Consider the following 25,291-nt stretch of genomic DNA (forward strand, 5'->3'; position numbering starts at 1 on the left):
AACAGCCATGTTGCTCACACAAAGCCTGTTTGGTGATCTCTTCACATGGATACATGAAACAATAGTTACATCAGTGTTATTTTATTTCCTAAACTGGGAAGTAGGCGTTTAATCCTTCTTCTTTTTTTTTTTTTTTTTTTTGTATTTCTGGATTGTTTAATAATGTAAATTAATCAACAACAAACACAATGGTCTCTACCTTTCATAAATTTACAATCTCATTTCAATACAGTGGTGGTACGTGCAGCTATTGAGTGCTGTAGGAACATGGGGAAACTCGTTCCTAAGACCGACAGTGGATCTGTCTCTAGATTTTCTAGAGAGGGAACACCCAAGATAAGTATTCTACTTTGGGTGGAAGTTAATCCAGACAAAGAAGGACTTGAGGTTCAAAAGGAACAGCCTAAGTAATTAATGATGTCAGGAAGTAGCGCAACATGTTACCTTAAGGAATTAGGAATCACTAGATCACAATGTGGGAAGTGAGACTAGCAAGGAAGGAAGGAAACCAGACAAAGAAGCTGGGAATTCATTCTGCAACCAGTTGGGAACTAATGAAAAAAAATTATAGTGGTTTTTTTTCTTGCTTTTTTTTTTCCTTTGTTTTGAGACATGGTCTTGCTCTGTCACCCGGGCTAGAGTTCAATGGCACAGTCACAACTCATTGCAGCCTCGACCTCCTGGGCACAAGCGATCTTCCCACCTTAGCCTCCCGAGTTGCTGGGACCTGAGGTGCTCTCCATCAAGCCCCGATCCTCTTTGTACTTTTCATAGAGATCGGGTTTTGCCGTGTTGTTGCCCAGGCTGGCCTTGAACTCTGGGGCTCAAGTGACCCACCCGTCTTGGCCTCCCAAAGTGCTGGGATTACAGGTGTAAACCACTGCTCCTGGCCAGGAATTATAGTTGAGATAGACCCTTTTGAAAGCAGTGAGGAGAATGGATTGGAGTGGGGATAGCATGGGAAGTAGAGAGACAAGTTAAGGATTGTTGGCATTTGTCAAGGCAAAAGAAGGCAAAACCAGTGGTAGTGAGGATAGAGAAGATACGGATTCAGAAATAGATAAGGGGAAAATTGGTGGCAATGGATTATCTCTTGGATATAGGTGGTAAGGAAGAGGTTAGCAATGTAGGGAATCCACAGAACCAAAGTCTCTTGAGTAACTTGTATAGGACTTCGGTTCCACAAGAAGAAAAAAAAAAAACAGTTCATTACCACAAAACGAAAAGAAAAGTCTGATTGTTCACGCTTCTTTTTGCATTGCTCTTTGGGAGTTTCTGTTTTGCAGCTGGAGAACCAAACCGGTCCTGGTTTAAAGTTCCACTGTCTGTAGTTTGAGGGCACATGCGGTGAGCAGATCTAATGAGTCCACTAAGTATGTCTTAGAGGATCAGTGCATGCTTGATGGTTGCTCTTTTGCCCCAACTTTATTGTTGTTTTTTTTTCTTTCTAGGGAAACTGGGCCACCATTCAATTTATTTAACAGCATAGATGGCTCCTCAGGAAGTCCAGTTCCAGATGCCACCAGAGGAGAACAATCCAATGCCAAGGCTGTTATAAACATTTCTGGGCTCTGCATTCTCATAGGATGTGTGTTGAACATAACATATCAACCCTGGCTCTAATCTTAAAGCACCTGGAACATGAGGTGAATCTTTTTATGTTCTAGATCCTAAGAGGAGATTTGGCCCACAGATATATAAAAAGAACAGTTTGGTTTAGAGATAAAGAAGAATATGACTTTAGAAGAGAGGGACCCCATTGGTTATAAACTCTTCTACGAGACTGCACAGAGGCTACATGCTATCCATCTTTTTTTTTCTTTTTTTTTTTTTTTTTTTGAGACGGAGTCTTGCTCTGCCACCCAGGCTGGAGTGCAGTGGCCGGCTCTCAGCTCACTGCAAGCTCCGCCTCCCGGGTTCACGCCATTCTCCTGTCTCAGCCTCCCCAGTAGCTGGGACTACAGGCGCCCGCCTCGTCGCCCGGCTAGTTTTTTGTATTTTTTAGTAGAGACGGGGTTTCACCGTATTAGCCAGGATGGTCTCGATCTCCTGACCTCATGATCCGCCCGTCTCGGCCTCCCAAAGTGCTGGGATTACAGGCTTGAGCCACCGCGCCCGGCCCATGTTATCCATCTTTGAGCACAGTACCTAGTGACTGAGCATGCGCTCTTAGTAAATGATTATTGAATATATGAATACATAGAAAGTCATCTAGCCTGGGACAGGAAAATGAATTATAATTTTGAATAAAACAATTCAGCCTTTTGGAAAGCAAAAGGAAAATCCTAACATAACATAGGATTCCAAAGTAAAATAAAATATAAAATCTGTCATAGCTAGCGGCGGAAGAAACATCACACTTGGAGCTGACTAGGTTTTCTTAGCTGGCTAGTGCTAACTGGCAGGGGCACCAGAGTAAAATGGGCCTTCTGGAAGGCTGGAAAGCTGGAGGAAGAGGTGTTTTCCTGGAAAGCCATGGGATAATTCTGATTATTTTCCCTCTAAATTTAGAGTGGGGTCTTGCTGATGCTGAGTTTGAGTCAAGGTTGAAGAGAACAAGTTTTGTAAGAATTCCTTAAAGGCCTGGGTTTGATGATCAGTGCACATTCCTCAGGAATTATTATAACAGGTCAATAAGAACATAGCAAGTAATGAACCTTTCAGATCCAGCAAGGACTCACATTTCATGCACAGTGTCACCAGCAGTTGCATGACCCCTATCAAGGACCCCAGCAGCCAAGGGAAGTGACTCAAATATGTGTTTCATCTGCTCTTACCCTGGGAAGCCACTCTACTTCTTATACAGTTATATATCTTTTGCTAATTAAACCAGGAACCTAATTTAATACTTTTGCTTTGTGTGAAAGATTTCTTCATGTCCATCTATAACTCATCTGAGATACAACTGGCATAAAGATGGGTTCTGAAATGCTATAGTTGGTGTCAGAAGTGGGATTCATAAGCCAAATTACTATCATGGTTTGATTTTAGAAATGGTGCCAGGAAAACAAGAAATGAAATGGTGAGATAAAGAAGTGTGAGAGGAAACTCAGCCCAGGGTATGAGATCATTGGTTTTCTGAGGGAGATGTTTTTGGGAGAGAATTGCATTCACTATACCTTTATATCCAACCTTGTAGGACTTGTACATAGCTACAGAGGGATCAGTTAATTGCAAGGTAGTCTAAGTTATGGTTTCCTAGTCCCTACTGTGTTATCCAAGGGTGGAGTCATTACATAACCCCACAAAATTGAAAACGTTGGGAGATAATGAGGTTCTGAGTCACCTCTGCAGCTTTGGCAGAACTGGCAATCAGTTACTTTCTGGCCAGAAATTACTTATTTGATAGGGAATGTTAGAACCAAGATATACTCTAATTCTCCCTGTTGAAAAGGTTAAGAAAAAAAGGGGGTGGGTTAGAAGACAAAAGTGTTCATCTTAACTGTATCTCCACTTGAATATGTATACACAAATCTTACCTTTTTTTTTTCTTAAAGAATATATAGAAGCCTTAAAATGGGGCCTAAAACTCCATGATTTTGGAGCTGGCTGATTGCATTTTTACTGAGAGGGCTTTAGATATTCATTTGCACTTGAAAAAAAGCTGTCTTCTAAATGAAAAATTATCAATATTTAATTGAGAAATAAAATTTCAATTGGTGAAAATGTAACAACTTTGTGTCTCAGATATTATTTTAGGAAAAGGTGACCTGGCTGGATTATAGCCAGTTGAAATACAATGGTGTGAGGCTGGCAACACGCCCGACATCTCTAAAGCTGTATTCTCTCAGGCTGATTTAGAAATTAGGCTTCAGGGTAGCTTCGGGGTAGGAGGGAAGTTGGATCCCTCTCTCATTATTTAGCAGAATAATAAAAGATGAGGCTATGTTGTAGATTAAATGCTATTGTACAAGGTGATGAGATGTTAGAGATTGCATTTAAGAAAGGAAAAAATGGTGGCATCGGAGGAGAAAAGGTGCAAGAGTTGGTAGGCAAACTCTCTGATATAAAGCTAACTTGAACAGGGCAGGGAGGGAAGGAAATGAGGGTGGTATTAGTGCAATGCTAGCAGCCAGCACAGTAAGGAAACCTGGGACACCCATCTCACCTGAAAGAAGCCAAAGGTTGCTCACAATGCCTGCTAGTACATGCTCTGGACCAGGGACCAGTGACTCTTCATGAAAATGACAGCAAGATGGCACGGGGTGCAATGCCACAAAATATGAAGCAGACAATGATTCCAAAGCCAGGAACTTCCTGGAGGTTGTCAGGAGCTATCCTAAAATACATTACTTACAATATATAGTAGACTATATACTACTATATCTAGATATACTAGATAGACTATGGAGAAAGGTACTTGTGACTATCGGTCCTTGGACTTTGTAAACTAAAGAGTATTTAATTAGAGCCAGGGAATGGAGTGTGGAGAGAGAGACAGGCTTTTAAGATGCTGGAAGTCTGAAGGCAGAAATTTTGTTCAGGAACATTTGTACACTGACTGTTTTCTCAATTGAGATGAAGAGGTGGTTTTTGTAGATGCTGCATATGTTTTAACAGCCAGGAAAGCATATTCTTTCTTTAATATAAACACAAACATATTTATATAAATGCATAATTTATGCATTACATTATCTCATATTCTTGGATGTATATATAATTTTTTGGTTTTTTTTTGAGACAGAATCTTGCTCAGTCACCCAGACTGGAGTGCAATGGCCCAATCTCAACTCACTGCAACCTCCACCTTCCCGGTTCAAGCAATTCTCCTGCATCAGCCTCCCAAGTAGCTAGGATTACAGGCCTTTTGCAGTCTCAGTCCTGCGTGTGGATCTGAAGAGCATTGGAGATATTGGCTCTGAGCAGGACAGAGCATATCTGTAACAGTGTTGAGGAACAATATACCTTTGAGGGAAGATGCTTATTGCCAGATTAGTGGGATTTCTCCAAATATGAAATACTTCGTTCTAGGTAGAGACAAGATATGAAATATATGAAATATGAAAAGCAATGATGGGTAAGCCAGATAAACCAGGTCATACCCACTCTGGAATGATGGACAGCTGAGGTTGGAGTGATGAGATTGAAAGGAGGAATAGCCAGACGAACGTTGGATCAACAGCAGAGTTGTGACCACCAGGTTCCACTACCAGTTATCTGTGTCCTCTGTATCTCTGTTTGGGGGCATGAGAGTTTGTAAAGTAATTATGGTAGACCTGTCACTGCCCTGGATAAGAGAGAAGGGGAGACAGACCCAATTTACATAGAGGGAGTAGGCCAGAGGATGGTATCCACCATACTGATCTCTTCTCTCTGCCTCTTCATTTTTAAAATCTTTTTCTTTTTCCTTTTTTTTTAATTGAGATGGAATCTCACTCTGTTGCCCAGGCTGGAGTGCAGTGGCATAATCTCAGCTCACTGCAACCTTCGCCTTCCGGGTTCAAGCAATTCTCCTGCCTCAGCCTCCCAAGTAGCTGGGACTACAGGTGCCCACCACCACGCACAGCTAATATTTGTATTTTTAGTAGAGACGGGGTTTTGCCATGTTGGCCAGGATGGTCTCAATCTCCTGACCAGGTGATCTGCCCACCTTGGCCTCTCAAAGTGCTGGGATTACAGGCCTGAGTTTTCTTTGTAGGGGATTGTTGGCATAAGTACTGAATTCCTAATTAAAGAAGGACAACAAAAGAGCAAGCATTGAGCTTTCCACTGAAGTCCTGTCTTGCACAGACAGTGTCACAGGGCACTTCACACTCCCTGTCAAGTTTTTTGGGGACCAAGGAAAACTATGTGGAGCTTCCACTTTGCTCGAATGAGATTGTAAATCACTAGTTAATTACATTGGTAACCTCATCTTGCCCTACCATGTAAGTTTTATGCATGCATGCTCTCTTCTTGTGTATCTTCCTGCCAATGCCTGAGCTTCCTCAAGTACTACACACATTCTAGTTTCTCTTTGATTTGGAGACCGAGAGGGAACAGCACCTACTCTCTGCACCCAGCACATCACCAAGCTCTTCACCCTTTCTTCTTGCCATAATCGGATCTAGTCCCACTGAGAGCCCCATGATTACTGTCTGTTTTGCAATGAAATAAGAATGAAAGAGCCAGGACAGCAGGCCCAGCATCAATGCTGAGAAGGGACTCGATGAACCAGTCCTTGGCTGTATCAGTTTTCTTCCTCATTCCTGTGACCTTGCTCTTCTGACCCTGGACCAAATCTTCACCTTTGCATAACTCTGATTCCAGGGGGAATTTATCAGTGACACTGAGTGCAAGGAATCTCTTACCAGATGCCAAAAGATCATTGATGAGCACAAGGAACCTCTCATCAGCCACTTGGGCATCAGTCATGAGGAACACTGTGCTGAGATTCTTCACTCCGGCTTTCAGACACAGGCTAGCCAGGTCCATCTGTAGAAACAGTCAATATCAGAAATCTCCGAAAAGAAGGCCTCCTTGAAAGAGAACTTCAACCCATTCTTTAGAAATAGAACCATTTTCTTCTCTGCTTGAATGGGAATTAAAGCAAGGTGACAACGGGAAGCTGGGGGAGTGCTATCTTGCACTGATGGGCAGGAAACTATGCCTCATTCCCAGGCTTTGGTGCCAATAAAGGTGGGCAAGAGAAACTACATATTGATGGCCTCTAATTCATACAACTGTGTTAGCTCCCGTACCTCTCTTAGGTTGATTTAGAAATTAGGCTTTAGGGTAAAGCTTCTGGAGCTCCTGCTCTGTGCAAAGAGGTTACAGCTTTCCAAAGCCCACAGGTGATCCTCTATTTCTCTCTCTTACTTATGTCCTCATACAAGTGAATGACCTGCTCCTGAAGGCAAGCCATTGCTCTTGGTCTTGACTGAGAGTGACGTGCTTGGGGCTACCAGCATGGGGGATGAATATATCTTATGTTAGCAGGATCTTGTGTTCTTTTTTTTTTGAGATGGATTCTCGCTCTGTCACCCAGGCTGGAGTGAAGTGGCGTGATCGTGGCTCATTGCAACCTCTGCCTCCCAGGTTCAGGGTATTCTCCTTCCTCAGCCTCCAAGTAGCTGGGTCTACAGGTGCATGCCACCATGCCCGGCTAACTTTTCATATTTTGGTTGTAGAGATGGGGTTTCACTATGTTAGCCAGGATGGTCTCGATCTCTTGACCTTGTGATCCACTCCCCTCAGCCTCCCAAAGTGCTGGGAGTATGGGTATGAGCCACCGTGCCCGGCCTCTTGTGTTCTTATGACTAGCTCCAGCAAGACACTTTTGTTGAAAAAAATACACTGGGGCAACACATGCACACAAGCATACACATACACACAAATGCAATCACCTGTAGGAAATTATATCCATTGAAAACTGCAGATGGATGACATTTTGGGCTAGGATGTCAAGTTCTGAACTTATCCAGCTTGATCAATCTCAGTTCCTTTGCTGTATCACCCTCCGCAGGCTCAGCCATCAGTTCCTGATGTTGCCTTTCTCTCTCTCACACTACTCACAGCTACTTCTAACAATTTCACACATTTCTTTACCACAGAGCTACCTTTAAAGATACTGACTCCCCTTTAAATATACTCCCCTTTAAAGATACGGATTTTCGTTTTAGATCAATGGTTCTCACTACATGCTCTAAGTGATCTAAGACAGTGTTTCTCAGTCCTAACTGGAATCATCTTGGGGATGCTTTGAAAAATCATGATGCCCAGGCCATTCCCCAGACTAGTTAAACCAGAATATTGGGGGGTGGGACACAGGCATCAGTATTCTTTCTAGATTTCCAGCGATTCCCATATAGAGCAAAAGTTGAGACCTACAGTCTCAGCTCATTCTGTAAATGCGTAATTCCTATCACACTGTCATGTCTTTTTTGGAAACAGTAAAAAAGACCTAATGGGAACATGATGTATGACCTTAGATTCTGCCAGTCGTCCAGAGGCTGAGCTGTGGTTTTAGGGCAGAAGTGAGCACCTCCCTCTTCTGTCACTGGCTGAGAGATTATGAGGAAAAGTGGGTGGGACTGGCTCAGTGCTGGCTGGAGTTCTTCCAGGAACAGCAAGAGCAGCCTCCTGATAGAAGTTACACCGTGACTTCCTACCAAGACTGTTGTGGCCATGGATAAAAGGAAGGGGACTGGACACAATGACCTTTGAAGGTTGTATATAGTGTCTTTCTTTACTTTCCAGAGCACTCATCGTGCCTCCAAGTGCTGGCTGTCTGAAACCAGGATATGTCACTGAAGGTCCCAGAGGCCAGTGGTTACTGACCCGTCTTTTAAAACTCTGAATTTCTTAGGAAACTCAAGCAGACCTTCAGAATTCCATCTATCTGCTCCCACTGTAGGTGAGCTGTGTGTTGAATTTGGTATAGATGCGCTTCTGATTTGAGCAAGAGTGGAGGCCCCACAGATGTAACTAGGACACCTGAGGTCTCCCAAAGGTGGACTTTGGAAAGGCCACTGTTGTCAAGCTGAGTCTAATGAGAAAAGTCATTCACGTCACCAGCCCAGAATCTAAGATAGAAATGGACAGACATTGAACGGGAGGCTCCGGACAGGGGAACTGGAGAACGAGTGAAGGATGACGGAGCTGTGGCTGGTTGGAGGGAAGCTGAGCCTCCTCCCTGCAGCCGCCTGACCTTTTACCTTAAAGTCCTGGATCTGGTAGCCTTTCCGCAGTGTGATCTGGAAGACATCCATGGAGCTGATGAAAGCTGCCAGCCTTGTCAGGCTCTGCTTGCCACTCCCACCTACACCAACCAGCAGAGCATTTCCCCGCGGGGACTCCAAGATGCGATTGATATGGCAGCTAAAGAGAAGGAAGCAGGCACATGTTGCTTTGATCAGACTTTCTGCAGTCAGAAGCATGTATAAAGGCTTGAGTGGGAGCAGGGGCCTTCCTTGGAGGCACGTCACAGGCTGAGCTGTGGGAAACGTTAATGAGATTGTTCCCAAACCTGGCCTCACCTTCTTGCCTGAGTCAACTGAAGCTGCCACTGCTTTGCCTTAAGCCACAGCCTCTAGCGAACCAGGGACAGCTTGGCGGAGCCATGGAAGGGAGCAGGATTGCAGGGGGATGAGTGATGTGATTGGGAGCGGACTCAGGGTTGCCCCTGCCCTTCTCCCCCACCATACCTGACCCTGCCACACCTCCCACTTCAATTCTTTTGGGCAAGAAGAGGGGACAGAAAAAGCGAAACAGTGGAAAACATACAATTTTAAAAATTCAGGAAAGGCTGGAGGACAAAGCAGGAGCAGAAGTTGGTTCCTCTTCGGAAAGAAGAGAAGCCAAACCAAAGTCAGTAGGAGAGGAACAGGGAGCCCGGAGAGAGCTCATCTGTCTCTCTCCTTCAGTCCTTCCTGGGCGTCGATGCCCTTGTAATGAAGGTTTGTGGGTTCTTATTATCAACAGGTAAGACACATGCATCCCTGGCTTCTGGATTCCTCCTTTCGTAGCCTTACTGCTCACCGCTCTCAGTGCCCATATTTCTCTCTCCTTGCTGCCTTCCTTGCAATGGAAGACTATTCCAGGCCTCATCCCCTTCAGAGGAAACCACTCTTCCTACCCTCCAGCCCGTCCTCAAAGCCCACCCTCCAACAGCCTCTCCTCCAGGATCCACTTTCAATCGTTTGTCTAACCCCTCTCAGCAGTATGCATATACTTTACACAAGGTGCTACACCCTTTATAAAAATAACCCTGATTTCCTCTTCTTTTCTCATCTTAGAAACAATGGCTCTGCATTGTACAAAATGCGTACAATACAGAAGAAAATCCACATTTCCACTATTTAGCAATAAACACTACTGACGTAAATCATAGGTCCTTGTAGACTTTTTTCTAGTGTCTGTCTGCATTTTTATAAATATATATGTTTGTATATACATTGATTATACCTGAAAAGTCAATATATTTCTGTTATGTGTATTTTAAAAATTGAGTTCATCTTATAAACTGAACATAGTGTTTTGAAAACTTTTTTTTTTTCATTTAGCAATATACTGTGATTGTTTTCCTAAGCCATTAAAAATTCAGCTAAACCAGACTTTTGATGGTGGAATGGTATTGTGTAGAATACCAACATTGTGTTGGTAATAAGGATAGAATAAATTGCCTGTCTGTAATAGCCTGCTGTTGGATATGTATGTTGCTTCCAACATTTTCCAATTATAAACAATGCTGTATATATTTTTTAAGTTTATATCTCTAATTATATCCTCAGGATAAGTTCTAGAAGTAAAACTGTCGAGCCAAACAGTAAGACACTCTTTAGAGATTGCCACACAGAATGAAGGCACCAATATGTACTTTTCCTAGGTAGAACTGACCAAAAGTTGGATCTGCTATATTGGAGGATTTGAATATACTGGATATGTTAGTTGAATTAGAATGTGTTAAGTCAGTGAATGCAGGGCTACGTAACATAGTGATCAAGCTGCTTTAGAGAAATGGATATGGAAGAAGAGACAGCAGGTATTAGTGATTTGGGGACCAAAAGAGTGTGAGAATAGAAGTCGGGCCGGGAGCGGTGGCTCACGTCTGTAATCCCAGCACTTTGGGAGGCCGAGGTGGGAGGATCACCTGAGGTCAGGAGTTCGAGACCGGCCTGGCCAACATGGTGAAACCCCATCTGGAGAGGGTTCAAGATTTCAGTCTGGATACGTAAAACATTTGTAGCAATAAAAAGTTCTTTGGGGGCCAGGTGCGGTGGTTCATGCCTGTAATCCCAACACTTTGGGAAGCCAAGGTGGGTGGATCACCTGAGGTCAGGAGTTCGAGACCAGCCTGGCCAACATGGTGAAACCCTGTGTCTACTAAAAATACAAAAATTAGCAGGTGTGATGGTGCGCGCTTGTAATCCCACCTACTAGGGAAGCTGAGGCAGGAGTATCTCTTGATCGAGGGAGGCAGAGGTTACAGGTTGCAGTGAACCAAGATAGCTCCACTGTACTCCAGCCTGGGTGATAGAGAGAGACTCTATCTCAAAAAAAAAAAAAAAAAAAAAACCAAAAAAAAAAAAAAAACAAAAAAAACTCAGGTAAAGTTTGGCCGAATAGACTAAGGGATACGTTTGAGATTGAATTGCACGGGCTACAGTCCTGTGCTCCTGTCTGTGTTAATGATGTTATAACTAGAAATGCCATATTCATATTAAGTATTGGTGGAGCAACATAAGGTCTAGCTAGCTCCAGTTTGGAAGAAACTCTGGGTATGGGTTTTGGTGGGTGGGGTTCGACACATGAACAACATGTGAGTGTATATAAAGTTACAGAGCTTGTGTTGAGCCTCTGTGGTTTGAAGTTTCCTATTTCTGCAAATTTCTTGCATGTACTGATGACTTGCTCACAATGAACATAAATAAGCTAAATGTTTGTGGGTACTCATTGCCCCATGTCTCCTGTGGGGTGTGATTGCTGCTCTGAAATCTCACTAGCAGTGTGTGGGAGGTGGGAGTCTGGCTCCCAACCTTTGTTGCCACTGAATCTTACATCTAATTTTTTTTTTGAGACAGAGCCTTGCTTTCTCGCCCAAGCTGTAGTGTCATGGTGCAATCTCAGTTCACTGCAACCTCTGCCTTCCAGGTTCAAGCAATTCTCCTGCTTCAGCCTCCCGAGTAGCAGCGGAGATTGCAGTTGCCTGACACCACGCCTGGCCCCCAAAGAACTTTTTATTGCTACAAATGTTTCAGACATCCAGACTGAAATCTTGAACCCTCTTCAGATGGGGTTTCACCATGTTGGCCCGGCTGGTCTCCAACTCCTGACTTCAGGTAATCCATCTGCCTCGGCCTCACAAAGTGCTGGGATTACAGGCGTGAGCACCGTATCCAGCCTTACCTCTAATTTTTAATTTCTGCCAATTTAATGGTGGAAAAATTACTGTTTTTATTTTTATTTATTTGGTTTCTAGGGAATTGAACATTTAAAAATGTTTATGAAGCATTTTAGAATTTTTGTTTTGTAAACTTTCTGTTCACGCCCATTGCCTGCTTTTCAGTTGAAGTGTTTCTCTCAATTTGTGAAACCCCTTTATGTATGTTTTCAGTTATCCTTCCATGTCTCACCTTTATCATCTGGTTTTTCTAAGGTGTATCAGATATATAAGTATTTTTAGGTCTTACAGTTGGATGTAGTTAACTACTAAATTTTATGTAGTTAAAATGTTTTGACTTAAATATTCAGGAGTTGTTTATTGATCTACATTCAGTAATTTTATGATTTTACTTTTCCACTTTAATTATTTAACTGTGATACTTACACTCTGTCTTACAACAGACAGATTTATACTTCTCTTGCTTTCCTATGAAACCGTAATTTCTAGATGTCTGAAGAGTGCATATAGTCATTTTGTATTCTCTGCAGTGATAGCACATTGAAGGTATCTAATACATTTTTGTTAAATTTAAACAGAAAAACCCACGCCTTATACTAGCTCCACATTTGGGGTGATGTACACAATGATTCATTATGCTGGGTGCAATGGGTTATCTGCTTTGTGTCAGAATGAGATGGTGCCTGATGAAGGGAGAAACCATGGTGCTAAGATATCCAGGCCCTCTCTCCTGATTCAGAAAAGGTGGGGCAGGAAAGGATTAGTGGAGGAAAGAGAGAGGCAGGCATGGAGGAGGAGTCGGAGGAGTTGGAGTCCAGCTGGGTTCTCTGGGTCACCCAGCCCCCCAGCCCTATTCTGAAGGCCTGAACTCAGCTTAGCGTGGCCCATGCCATTCAATATCTCAACGGGAAATGCATTGTTAGTGATGAAGTTTCCAGAGAAGTGTGGTTAAGTCTGCAACCGTCAGCACCGGACTCCAGCTGGCGATTCATTACCAACCTCTGATGAGGGCAAAGAACTCTGCATTTAAATTACAAAATTTAAAAAGAAGATCAATATTCTAAAGGGCTCCTGGGCCAGAAAACCAAGGCAGTCTAAGTTAAGTCCATTACTGAATTTCTGAGAGATTAAAAACAAAAGCTGAAGATGCACCACCACACAGCTGGAGGAAGCTGATTTATTGGACTAGACATGCATGTGCATGTGCGCAAGCACACACACGCGCGCGCACACACACACACCCCCTAGAGAATGGGTAAGATTCTCAGGGCACAAAAGAAGTACATCTGAGGGTTTGTCGTTGTTGTTGTTGTTAATGATTGCTAAGTGATTCTAAGAGAAGAAAATATACGTGGGAGTGAAAAAACAGACAGGAAAAGATGAATGGAGATTATGCCAAAAGCGGGGGGAAAGATCTGGTTTAAAGCTTGAAGAAAAAGCAGAACAAGAATCTGCTGAAGTGGTGACGAAAGTCAGTAGGAAAGTGGTATTACTAAGGAAATAAGGCAATAGCACAAAGAAAAAACGCTTTAATATGTACTGACTGCAAAGCACTTTGCATAGATAGCAACAACCCTACAATGCAGGCATTCTTAATATCCTAATTCCCCAGCTGAGGATATTTAGGCTTGGGGGTTAAGCATCCTTCCGAAAGCATCCCAACCAATTTGTGGCAGAACAAGGATTTGAACTTTGGTTTGGTTTTATCTCTGGAACCTGTGTCCATAACCACTACACAGTGCTCCGTTACTGAGTTCAGCTCAAAGCTGCAGAAAGGGAGAGCAGCAAAGCTGGGGAAGGGTGTAGAGGGCTCTAACAAAAAAGATGATGAGAGCTTGGGTGGTAAAAACAAACAGCTGGATGGAGTTATTATAAAAATCCGTTTTCAACTTGGCTCCCTGGACCTGTGAGTTGCCGGGAAGGCACACACAGCCTCCTTCTTCCTCTGCTCTGTCCTACTCCCACTTTTTTTTTTTTTTGTGTGTGTCTGTGTTTTTTCTTGGGACAGAGTTTCACTCTTGTTGCTCAGGCTGGGGTGCAGTGGTACAATCTTGGCTCACTGCAACTTCTACCTCCTGGGTTCAAGTGATTCTCCTGCTTCAGCCTCCTGAGTAGCTGGGATTACAGGTGCCCCCCACCATGCTTGGCTAAGTGTTTTGGTATTTTTAGTAGAAATGGGATTTCACCATGTTGGCCAAGCTGTTCTCCAACTGCTGACCTCAGGTGATCCATCCACCTTGGCCTCCCAAAGAGCTGGGATTACAGGTGTGAGCCACCATGCCCAGCCTACTCCACTTTGGGTCTCAGAAGGTGGGACCTTCCTGGAGTGCTGTGTGTGTAGTGGTGCAAGGCCATGGAGTCTTCCCACACTCTTAGATTATCTGTGTTTCTCCCTGTACTGCCTGGTATCCTTTTTCTGATCTAAGAAGGGGAATCCTTCTGCTTTTTTGGTTGGTAGAGGCAGCAACGAGAGGTCCATGAGCCCCAGAGAAGGGAGGGAAGGGCAGAGTGAGGATAAAGTAACGGGTAGTTGATGTCTTTAAACAAACGTATGGGAAATTATACATCTAAATACACTTTATTCTTCAGAGTTGTCTCCCTCCAGGCAGTTCATTTTCCCAGTTATTTTGCCATTGCTAAATGAGGCTCAGGCTTCACTTTGGATGTTAACTTCAGAGTTTGTTTATAAGCCTATGGAAGAAAGCCAGTGTTTGCAGTCAGTACTTGTTATTTTTTTTTTCTAAAAACAATATTAGTTTGATCACCCATGTTGGAAGCCACATTGATGGAATCACTTACAATTCTTTCAAATTAAATTCGCCCTTAAAGGACAGAGACTTGCCTCAATTCCAAGAATATGACAGACATGACAGACATACTGATGGCTCTTAAGGAGAAAAGGAAATACTTACTGGAGCTTCACAAGGTTGAACTTTTTTTTGTGGTTGTTTTTGAGATGGAGTTTTGCTCTTGTTGCCTAGGCTGGAGTGCAATGGCACAATCTTGGCTCACTGCAACCTCCGCCTTCTGCGTTCAAGTGATTCTCTTGCCTCAGCTTCCCGAGTAGCTGAGATTACAGGTGCACACCACCACCACATCCAGCTAATTTGTAGTTTTAGTAGAGACGGGGTTTCACCATCTTGGTCAGGCTGGCCTCAAACTGCTGACCTCAGGTGATCCGCCCACCTTGGCCTCCCAAAGTACTGGGATTACAGGCATGAGCCACTGTGCCCAGCAGGGTGAACTTTTAATCCCTCATTTCCTGAACCCTACTATGCACTAGGCATTGTCTAAGGTACTAAGGTTTCAGCAGTGAGCAAGACACTCTGTGTGCTCAAGGAGTTCACATCGGATTAGGCGGATACAAGAAAATATCTGAAGAAGCTTCATAGGATGATAGTAGAGAGCACAGACTCTAGAGCCAGATCGCGCTATTGCAAGTTTTACCTATTTATGAGGAGTGTGACTTTAGGCAACTTCTCTCCTCTCAGTCTCAGTTTCCTCACTGATAATATAGAGACAGTAACAAAACTTTACTTCTTCAGGGTTTTTGTGAAAACTAAATGTAATGATACATGCAAAACACTATACACCAGGCACATAGAGAGTTCTATGTCGAGTTACAAGTCGTATTAAATGCTACCCTCTCAGGGAGGCTTTCCTGATGACCCTATTTATAATTAGGATCACCCTCAGTCCTCTCTACTCCCCTTCCCTCTCTGTTTTCCTCTGCATTATTTATTCTCATATAACATGCTAAGCAGTTTTACTGAGCCCCTGATAGGTTCCACACACTGTCCTAGGGGTTAGGATCCTGGCACTCATCCTAAGATTGTCTAATCAATAAATAAATTGTTGGATGAGTGGATGATGTAAAAAGAGAGGTTAGTCATTGACCAGTGTCACAGGGGCGTCATGTAATACAGGCAAGGACTTAGCAGTGACAACTGACTTCAGGAAGACGTGGGTCACCTCACTACAGAGGTGACGATGACAAGCATTGCTTTGTTCAAGGGCTAAGAAGTGGGCAGAGAAGGAAATCAGAAGTGAGAAAGTAAGACAAAGACGGGCAACGTTTTGGATGAGCATCATTGTGAACAGGAGCAGAGAAATGGGGGTAGCAGATGGAAAGGAATGTAAGAGGCAAGGAATAGTTTATTATTTTTTGATAAGTGATAACATAGCATGTTTGTATGCTGATGCATATAATCCAGAAATTAATGATGGAGTAAGATAAAAGAGGGGAGAGAGAAAATAGGAGAGGGAGAAGGAGAGAGAGAGAGAGAGGAGATAATTACAGCGAGAGGTGAAGCCACCGAGAAGGTGAGAGGAGATGGGATCTAGGGCGCATGTGGAGGGACTAGACTTAGGTAGGGACAGGGGTGTTCATGAACCAAAGTTGTAGGGAAGGCAGGACTTGCAGGAGGGATGCAGGGATACACATAGGCTGTTAGATTTGATGACGGGAAGATGCGAGATTTCTTCTGGTCACTTTCATTATCCCAGTGAAAAAAGAGAGGTGCTCATTAACTGGGAATAAGGCACTGGGAGTTTGAAAAGAGAAGGAAAATGTGTAACGCAGTTATCACGGAATGGTGAAAGGAGCAATATGCCTACGGTAGCAGAGGGCAATTTCTAGCAATGTTGAGGCCTGTTTGATATTTATAGCTGCAGATCTGGAGCAAAAACAATCAACATGGTGGGAGATTTTTCTTCAACAGTTGTCTAGCTGCTTAGGGGCAGGGTGAAATGAGAAGATAGTGGGGGCTGGGCACAGTGGCTCACACCTGTAATCCCAGAACTTTGGGAGGCTGAGGTGGGTGGATCACCTGAGGTCAGGAGTTCGAGACCAGCCTGACCAATGTGGTGAAACCCTGTCTCTACTAAAAATACAAAAATTAGCCGGGTGTGGTGGTGGGTGCCTGTAATCCCAGCTACTTCAGAGGCGGAGGCAGGAGAACTGCTTGAACCCAGGAGGCGGAGGCTGCAGTGAGCTGAGGTCGTACCACTGCACTTCAGCCTGGGTGACAGAGTGAGACTCCTTCTCAAAAAACAAAAAAAATATAGTGAGGTTTAGCCCAAGTGAGATTTTGTGGATACAATGACAAGAAAGTTAGGGGAGCTGGCACTGGGATGATGGGGTCTATGGTGGTTAAAAAGGAAAGTAAGGAGAATCTCTTGAACCCAGGAGGCAGAGTTTGCAATGAGCTGAGATCACGCCACTGCACTCCAGCCTGGGCGACACAGAGAGACTCTGTCTCAAAAAACAATTAAATTAAATTAAGTTAAATTAAATTTTTAAAAAGGGAAAGTAAAGACATGGTAGGGGGAGAGACAACAGAGTCTGGGGAAGTAGTTGGTCCAATGAATGAAGTCATGATGAAACTGAATGAAAGACTAGAGCAGATGAGTGGGAGGGTGGCAGGTACAGGTCAGAAAGTGGGATGTTTGAAGTTGGGATTTTGGAGGTGGGTTCCTATGATAGGAACATGAGAGTGAGGGCTGAGGTGGGCTAGAAGAAAAGACCATGGGAGCCAAGCAGGCCAAGGAACAGAAAGAATTATTAGCTAGATGCCAAGAGTGAGACATGGGTGAGGAGGAAGGGCGGGCAGGGACTAAGGCCATTAGCAGATGATGGGGAGTAATTGGCTGTCAGCAGATAACAGTGACAAGGAGAAAGAATGAGTACGAAATGCAGGTGACCTGTGCTCAAAAGAACTGGAGTTTGTGAAGGATAAGAGAAGAAAGGTCTTAAATGTGCCATTGGGGTGGGGGACTGGGGGTAAGGAGGTTACTTACTCCTCTCTAGGTCCTGGGGCACATAGAATGGGGAAGAAAAAACAGCTTTCCTCCACTCAGGGGTCAGTCAGGTATCAGTTAGAATTTGGCAGTAAAGGGAAAGTTCAGAGAAGTTGAAATGAAGCGGATGTTGCTGCTAAGACCATCAGTACCCTGGGGGAAGGTGGAAGGATTTTGGAGGGCAGTGAGCGCTGGTCATGGGTCTCAGATTGGGAAATGTAAGAAGCAGGGTAGGGATGGTGTTGGTGTGAGGCTAGACTGTCTTGGAGGCTTGGTTATCACTTTCAGTTATTCACTAGATGGCAAAAACACTCAAAGGATATTTAATTTTTGAAATATATATGTACTTGAACACAAACCCTATCTCTGTTTTTTTTTTTTTTTTTGAGATGGAGTCTAGCCTCTGTTGCCCAGGCTGGAGTGCAGGGACACGATCTTGGCTCACTGCAACCTGGGCCTCCTGGGTTCAAGCAATTCTCTTGCCTCAGCCTCCCGAGTAGCTGGGACTACAGGCGCCTGCCACCACACCCGGCTAATTTTTTTGTATTTTTAGTAGAGATAGGGTTTCACCGTGTTAGCCAGGGTGGTCTCGATATCCTGACCTCATGATCCGCCCTCTTCCGCCTCCCAAAGTGTTGGAATTATAGGCGTGAGCCATCCCACCCAGCCTATCTCATTTTTTTAAAAGACCCTTGGACTAATAGCGAGGTGGCGATGGAGGTCCTGAGCTGTTCTGGGTCTCATTTTATGACCTCAAGTCTGTCCTCGGTGTCACTGTGATCATGCCCAGGATAGCAAATGGCGGACCTGGAAATGAACCCATTCCTGCCTGAGCTCGGCACTGTGCTGCCCCCTAGGGCCGGCGGCAGGAGCTGCAGCTGCTCTGCCAGCAGCCATCTTGACCTTTAAGGCAGAAGCAGGAGCTCCTTTCCTGGTTTTACGGAAGTGACCTCAAATAGCCGAATGAAACCCCCTGTCACTGGGAAGAGGAAGCAACTGAGGAAAAGGAAAATGAGAAGTGCACTTACACATGGCGCATGGCATCCTCAAAGAGAACTAGGTCCATCACTGTGTTGACTTCATTGTGGTTCTCCAGGGCCTCCACCAGAGTCTGGGTCAAAAGTTCCCAAGATTGTACAGGCATGTATTTGGGCTCCCCAATACCATGTGCAAAGTGACAATACAGGTTTGGGCTTTGGGTCTGCTCCACAGGGTCTTCAGTATCCTGGTGATGAGACACAGGAATAAGGGCCCTCATTATTGACTCCTAGGGTTGGTTCCACAGAGCAGAGACACCTGGTTTGCTCTGCACATTCCCTGGAAATTAAGCATCAGTGCTACTTCCAACATGTCCTTCTCTTGAGAAGTCCTTTTAAGTGGATGTTTGACATCCATCTACCAGCTCCAAGAAGTCTCAGGTCATGTTTGTTATTCCTTATGGCCTGAGGATGGGAAGTGGGAGGTGGGATGGAGCCTCCTCACAAGCACAGTAAGAGAGTGCTTCTGTGAGAAGAAGAGTAGATAGGGATGGATGGGTGGATTTCTCTAAGTGGGGGCTCTTTTGTCAGTATTGAATGAAGAGGATTGTGGCCCAATCGCCTCACTTTCTGCATGTACATTCCAACAGATCTAGGTCCTCAATCTATAGCAAAGCCATCCAACATCTTTTCCTGTGACATTACACAAGTATGTTGCCAGCCCTGACTTCATAGGTTCATTCCAGAGGACTTGGTTTCTGAAGAATGCGCTACTAGCCACCCTCAGGTGACTGGTGCATTTATGGTAATCTTAATGCATTTATGGTAGAACTCCCTACTTACAACACTTTCGGGCTGTGTGTCAAATCTCACCCATAGGAGAAATGTTACCATGTTGAATAAATATGGGCTGGTTATAGTATAGTATAATTCAATTAATTTGAAGGATAAGGAGTATATGTCTCTTCACCAATGTATCCTCTAAATACTGAAGAGAAAACCAATTTTTTAACTTTCATGTTAGTGGAGACAAAAAGTAACTACTTACCTGTCAAAACCCAAATACCTAAGACTTGAGATAGGAGAAAAGGTTGTCAAAGAGAAAAGTCCGAGAAAGAATAGGTTTTCTAAGACACAAATAGGATGTTATGCCAGCATGAGCAGTTGTCCCCACCTGTCATTTCTTCCTCCTGAAGTTCAGACTGGAAGACCTACCTGGGAAAGAGGTAACCAGTGTGTTATTTATCAGCAGGGACACGTCCCAGGGCATAAGTCACTGTAGGGTTAGCCTTGTAAGCCTATGGGACAAGATTCACCAAACCTAATATAGGGCAAGTGAAGAAGACAGTAACATCTATAGAGAAACCAGGGCTGCTGCCTGAGTGTAAGAAGAAAGGACTGGAAAGAGTTAAAAATAAACAAGTTATTAAATTTTGAAGGTGGTTTCAAAAACTGTAGAAAACTATTCTGGCTTTGCCAGCCAGTAACAAAAATGCTCAGACATTTGGATAAGATGTAAATGCAGTGCAGGAGGGCTATTCTTGCTATTAGGAAAACACATGAGGACGGAGGAAATAATGTGGGAAGGCATTTACCCTGTTTGAGAATGGGCTAATGTCCTGGAAATCCGTTCTTATAGCAGTCAATTGACACCAATCATCTAGCAGAGGAGGAACTAAAGTGCAGTTTTGGAAAGCCTGGTTTACAAAGACTCTTTGATGAACAAAACAAGTCTTCGATTTTATGATCAGAGCCATGCTGTGTAGAAGGCAGAGAGAAAATTAACCAACTCAGCGAATCAAAGATTCCTTAATAGTGATGCCAAATCACACAGGGCCATGAATCAGAGAAGCTTATGCTTTGAGTAGTGGAAACAGAATTGTATCGCTTCGTTGGTGGAAATCTGGCAACTCTTCCCTGATACCAATACCAAGATTTGGTGTGACCAAGGGTGCTCCAGGCTGGCATTTCAAATGTTGTTGGGGAAGGATAATGGCAATATTCATATATCTGGGTCTGTGATCAAAAGGCAGTGCTCTTAGTACACAGACTCACACGTGGAAACTCTATTTCAAAGTCCAAGTGTTATGACTCTGAAGTGCTAGCTCAGATCAACTTATAAAGACAATGAAGACTAATCTGCAGGGCCAGCAATGAGTACCTGAATTGGGTAACTCTACGATGCTCAGAGAAAGGCATCTAACATGAGGGTCTCAAACATCAGGCTCCAATAACAATGCTGAGAGAAGTGGGAGAAGTTAGGACGGCTGGCTTAGTCAAAAGCAGACTAAAATAAGTGAGTTAAAATGCTGTCTAAACATTCAAAAGGCTGTCACATAGGTTGGAATGGACTGTAAATATCTTCAGAGGTAGGGTCAAGATGTTATCAGGAAAAAAAAATACGGAGCTAAACCAAACAAGGTGAGTATAAGGACAACATAGCATACCTAAATACGAAATTTGAATATTTCTAATTTCCAGAGGGGACAGACAAGCAGTATGTGTGGAAAAGATGGGGCTTTGGTTAATAGAAGGCTCAGTGTTCACTGTGGAGTAATTTTGACACTAAGAAATATAATACGATCTCAGGCTGTGCTACTATATCAGTGCCTCCCAAGGCATAATCTATGGGCCATTCATTATGTAAATTATTAGTAAGTTTAATGAGAGGAAAGAGTTTTAGGGTCCAATACATTTGCAGAATGATATGTAAATTAGAGTTATTCAAGATTTCAGGACTTTAACGTCTTAAATCCACCATGAATTTCTAAGAGAGTCATATACAATAAAGCATTTTCTCAACTCATTTCATGACAGACACTTTCTCAAGAAGTATCTTGTAGTAAAACTGTTTAGCAGGACATATTTTGGGAAACACAGTAACAAAACTATGGTCTTTAAGAAAAGGGGGAATGATGATCTTGCTTTTGGTCAGACCCCAGCTGGGTTGTGCGACGAAAAGTCAGGCACCACAATTTCAGAGGGGAGAACTGGTGAGAGAGCAATCAGGAGGATGTCAGAGTTGTTTAGGTTTGAAACCAATCCATGTTAGAAATGGTTAAAAGCATTCAGGCTATTTGGCCTGGAGAAGAGAAGACTCAGGAAGAGTGAGATAAATGGCATTAAAATATTTGAGAGTTTGTTTTGTAGACCTGGGTAGTAGTCAGAGAAATAACTTCTAGATTATTATTAGACCAAATGTTCAGTCTCTAAAATTATTTCAAATGTTCCAAGTTTCAAAATTGCTCAAAATTTCCAATTAGCAGCCCCAAAATGGCAGCCTTGGGAACAATGGGATCATGCATTTTCAAGGATGCTAGAGCATCACTGGGGTAATGAATCTGAGAAATGCTGCGAGGGGACTAAGTACCGTGTAGGGACTTGGGTCAGATGATCTCTATGGAATTCTCAATACAGAGATTCTGGGATTGATTTGCATCTATTCTTGCCTCAGCATTTTTTACCTGGGCAAAATCATGACAGAATTTCCTTCCTCACCTAGACTCTGGCCTTTCCCCATTAAACAGCTAGATTTTATCATTTGGGTGATCATCTGTATAATTATCTTTTTTTTTTTCAAATACAAAGAAAATCCATAGGGCAATACTCACATCAAAAGTTTTCTTGAGCACTTCTCTCTGGATTTTATCAAAAAGATCAAAGTCCTTTTCTTCTACCATCTTATCCCGATAAACTCGATTTGATTCATGCAGATAGAGCCTTATGAGATCCTGTGTGGATTTTACACATTCCACTGAGGAGAAGAGAATGCCCTTCAAGGGAACAGACACACAAAAAAATAACATCAGTAACCATCCAGAGGTACAATAGCTAGGAAAACTTTCCGGAGCATTTTATCTAACCTGGGATGGTGCCTAGGGCTTGTCTTGCTAAACAGTAGATCATTCTAGTGGCGGGAATACTTGGAAAGCTGAAAGGGAGCTTGTAAAGAAAGACCCAAGGGTTGCAGTGAGGCAGACCTGACCTCAAATACTTGCACAACCACTATGTGACTTGTGACTTTGGGCAACCACTAAGCAACTGTGTGACTTTGGGCAAAGCACGTGACATCTCTGAGTCTTAGTTTTCTCACTTTTCAAAGTGGAATAAAAATACTGACTTTCTAAAGTGGTCTAAATAATTCAAATTAATATGCCTAAGGAAACAAGTATTGCTCATTTTACATACTCAATACATTGGAATTATTCTTTTGTGCTCATCATAAAAATAACAACTGCAACAGCTATAATTTATTGAAGCAAGTTATGTGGATTAGATGCTATTGAAGCCAGCACTGGACTAGATGCTTTGCCAGATGAAGCTCTTTTAATACTCATGATGATCCCCTGAAATAATTATTACTAAATCCATTTTGTATAATGTGAAGATTGGAATTCAGAAAGAAAACATGCCCCATCTCATAGAGTAAGTTGCCTTCCTTCAAACCACAAATTTTTGAAACCAGGTCTTCCGGACTATAATGCCTGGAATTCTAGCAACTACATTTTGAATCAACCACAATGAGGGAAAAAGTGGTTTCTCTGCTATATTTCAATTCCACAAGTGCCATTTTGAAAACTGATTCAGATAACAATTGACTATGTAAAATCAGAACTATAACAAAGGGCTAGAATGGATATAGCTAACCTTGGCAGGTCAGCAATCTATTTATTTATCTCTAGTCAGTTTCCCTTCCTATGTGCTACAGGATTGGTTTCAAATATTTATTATTCTTTTCAAATTTCTCTGTCATCTTTTTCTGTTACTATTAGCCAAAGTCCTAACCTTCTTTTCTTTTACTGAAAAGTGGACACCCAATGTTAGAGCCCCTCAATAACCTCAACAAATTCTCTAAGTTCAAGCTCATCTATGCCTGTGCCTGTTCTCATTGCTTACTTTCTTGCCTTAGAGGGAAAGGGATCATTTAATGGGTCTTTAGTTAAATTCATAGAATAATGTGCAGATTCATTAGCATAGAATACAGGTCTGGTGACTATGTTACTACAATCTGCTTCCTCATGATCGTTTTTTTTTTTTTTTTGGAGACAGAGTTTCACTCTTGTTGCCCAGGCTGGAGTGCAATGGCGCAATCTCATTTCACCGCAACCTCCGCCTCCCGGGTTCAAGCAATTCTCCTGCCTCAGCCTCCTGAGTAGCTGGGATTGCAGGCATGTGCCAACATGCCCAACTAATTTTGTATTTTTAGAAGAGACGGGGGTTTCTCTGTGTTGGTCAGTCTGGTCTCGAACTTCCGACCTCAGGTGATCCACCTGCCTCGGCCCCCCAAAGTGCTGGGATTACAGGCATAAGCCACTGTTCCCGGCCCCTCATGACCACTCTTATCACTACTTCCCAAAAAACCTAGATTCCAGTTTCAGAAAATTCCCGTTATGTTCTGATCCTGCACCCTTTTCTGTGCCTTCATGCCTTTTGCTTTGCTTGCCATGCTCATATTTCAAGATCTAGCTCAATTGAAGCCTCCTGTTGAAGTCGCCCAAGACACCTCTCCTGCTCGGTGGCGTTCCCTCCCATGTGCCTCACAGAGCCTTTATATATACATCTCGATTACAGAAGAATTATTAGTTTCTCAAATTATTTTTAATATTATTTTTGTGACAGAGTCTCACTTTTTGTCACCCAGACTGGAGTGCAGTGGTGCGATCTCGGCTTGTGGCAGCCTCCACCTCCTGGGTTCAAGCAGTTCTCATGCCTCAGCTTCCTGAACAGCTGGGATTACAGGCATGCACCACCACACCCAACTAATTTTTGTATTTTTAATAGAGACAAGGTTTCACCACATTGGCCAGGCTGGTCTTGAACTCCTGGCCTCAAGTGGTCTGCCCGCCTTGGCCTCCCAAAGTGCTGGATTACAGGCATGAGCCACCTCACCTGTTGTCAAATTATTACTTTGTCTTTGTACAGATTTGCTTCTTCCAGGTGATGGCAAATGTCTCAAAGGTAGAGGATTTGACAGACTTTATTTAGGTTGTGGTTTATTTTTATAACTGTATTGTTAGTATTTAGTAAGTGATAAGTCTGAAGGTAATTTCTCAACGGAAACAATAAAAGAAACCTTCAAATTGCTGAAAGAAAATAGCTACCAACCTAGAAATCCAAGTCACCCCTAAAATTTCTTAAAAATAAGAAATATATTTTTGGTCAAATTAAAATTGCAAGATACTTCTCCAACAGATATGAACTAAAGTAAATACTAAAAGAAGTTCTTCAAGCAAAATAAAAATGATCCTAGGTGGAAGAACAGAAATGTACAGAAATAAAGAGCAATGGAAAAGGTAACGTATGGGTAACTCTAAAGGAATGTTGACTTACTAAAACACAGATATCAATGGGTTTTCAAAATACAGAGGATTAAAATAAATGACAGCACAAAAGTCAATGGGACGTAAATCGTCCCAAGATCCTTGCATTGTATGGCAATTAATAAATATGCTAATTTATAAAAGACAAAAAGATAAAATGATGCCTTTGATAATCATTAGATGAATAGCAAAAGGATATATACTATGCTAAAAGAGGGAGAACAATTATAAAAACATAATTAGTTTGATAGACTACAAGAAGCGAGAAGAAAGGAGATAGAATAGGTAGAATATATTAAAAACAAAGAGCATAAGTAGATGTAATCATAAATATTATATAAAACAACATAGATGAACTAAACATTGTAATTAAA

The 25,291-nt window shown here is 42.9% G+C and overlaps 1 protein-coding gene across 1 annotated transcript in view; it reads right to left on the bottom strand.

Annotated features, from left to right (window-relative positions):
* Positions 1–25,291, bottom strand: part of DNAH9 (dynein axonemal heavy chain 9) — a 378,462-nt gene that overhangs the window by 149,672 nt on the left and 203,499 nt on the right. Inside the window, exons 42-45 of the mRNA XM_010376130.2 lie at positions 22,209–22,370; positions 18,649–18,845; positions 8,637–8,799; positions 6,291–6,414 (exon numbers count right to left, since the gene is read on the bottom strand). Coding sequence (XP_010374432.2) covers positions 6,291–6,414; positions 8,637–8,799; positions 18,649–18,845; positions 22,209–22,370 — 646 coding nt within the window. The remainder of the gene's footprint in view (positions 1–6,290; positions 6,415–8,636; positions 8,800–18,648; positions 18,846–22,208; positions 22,371–25,291) is intronic.

The sequence above is a fragment of the Rhinopithecus roxellana genome, chromosome 19, assembly GCF_007565055.1.
Source record: "Rhinopithecus roxellana isolate Shanxi Qingling chromosome 19, ASM756505v1, whole genome shotgun sequence".
In the NCBI taxonomy this organism is placed as follows: domain Eukaryota; kingdom Metazoa; phylum Chordata; class Mammalia; order Primates; family Cercopithecidae; genus Rhinopithecus; species Rhinopithecus roxellana.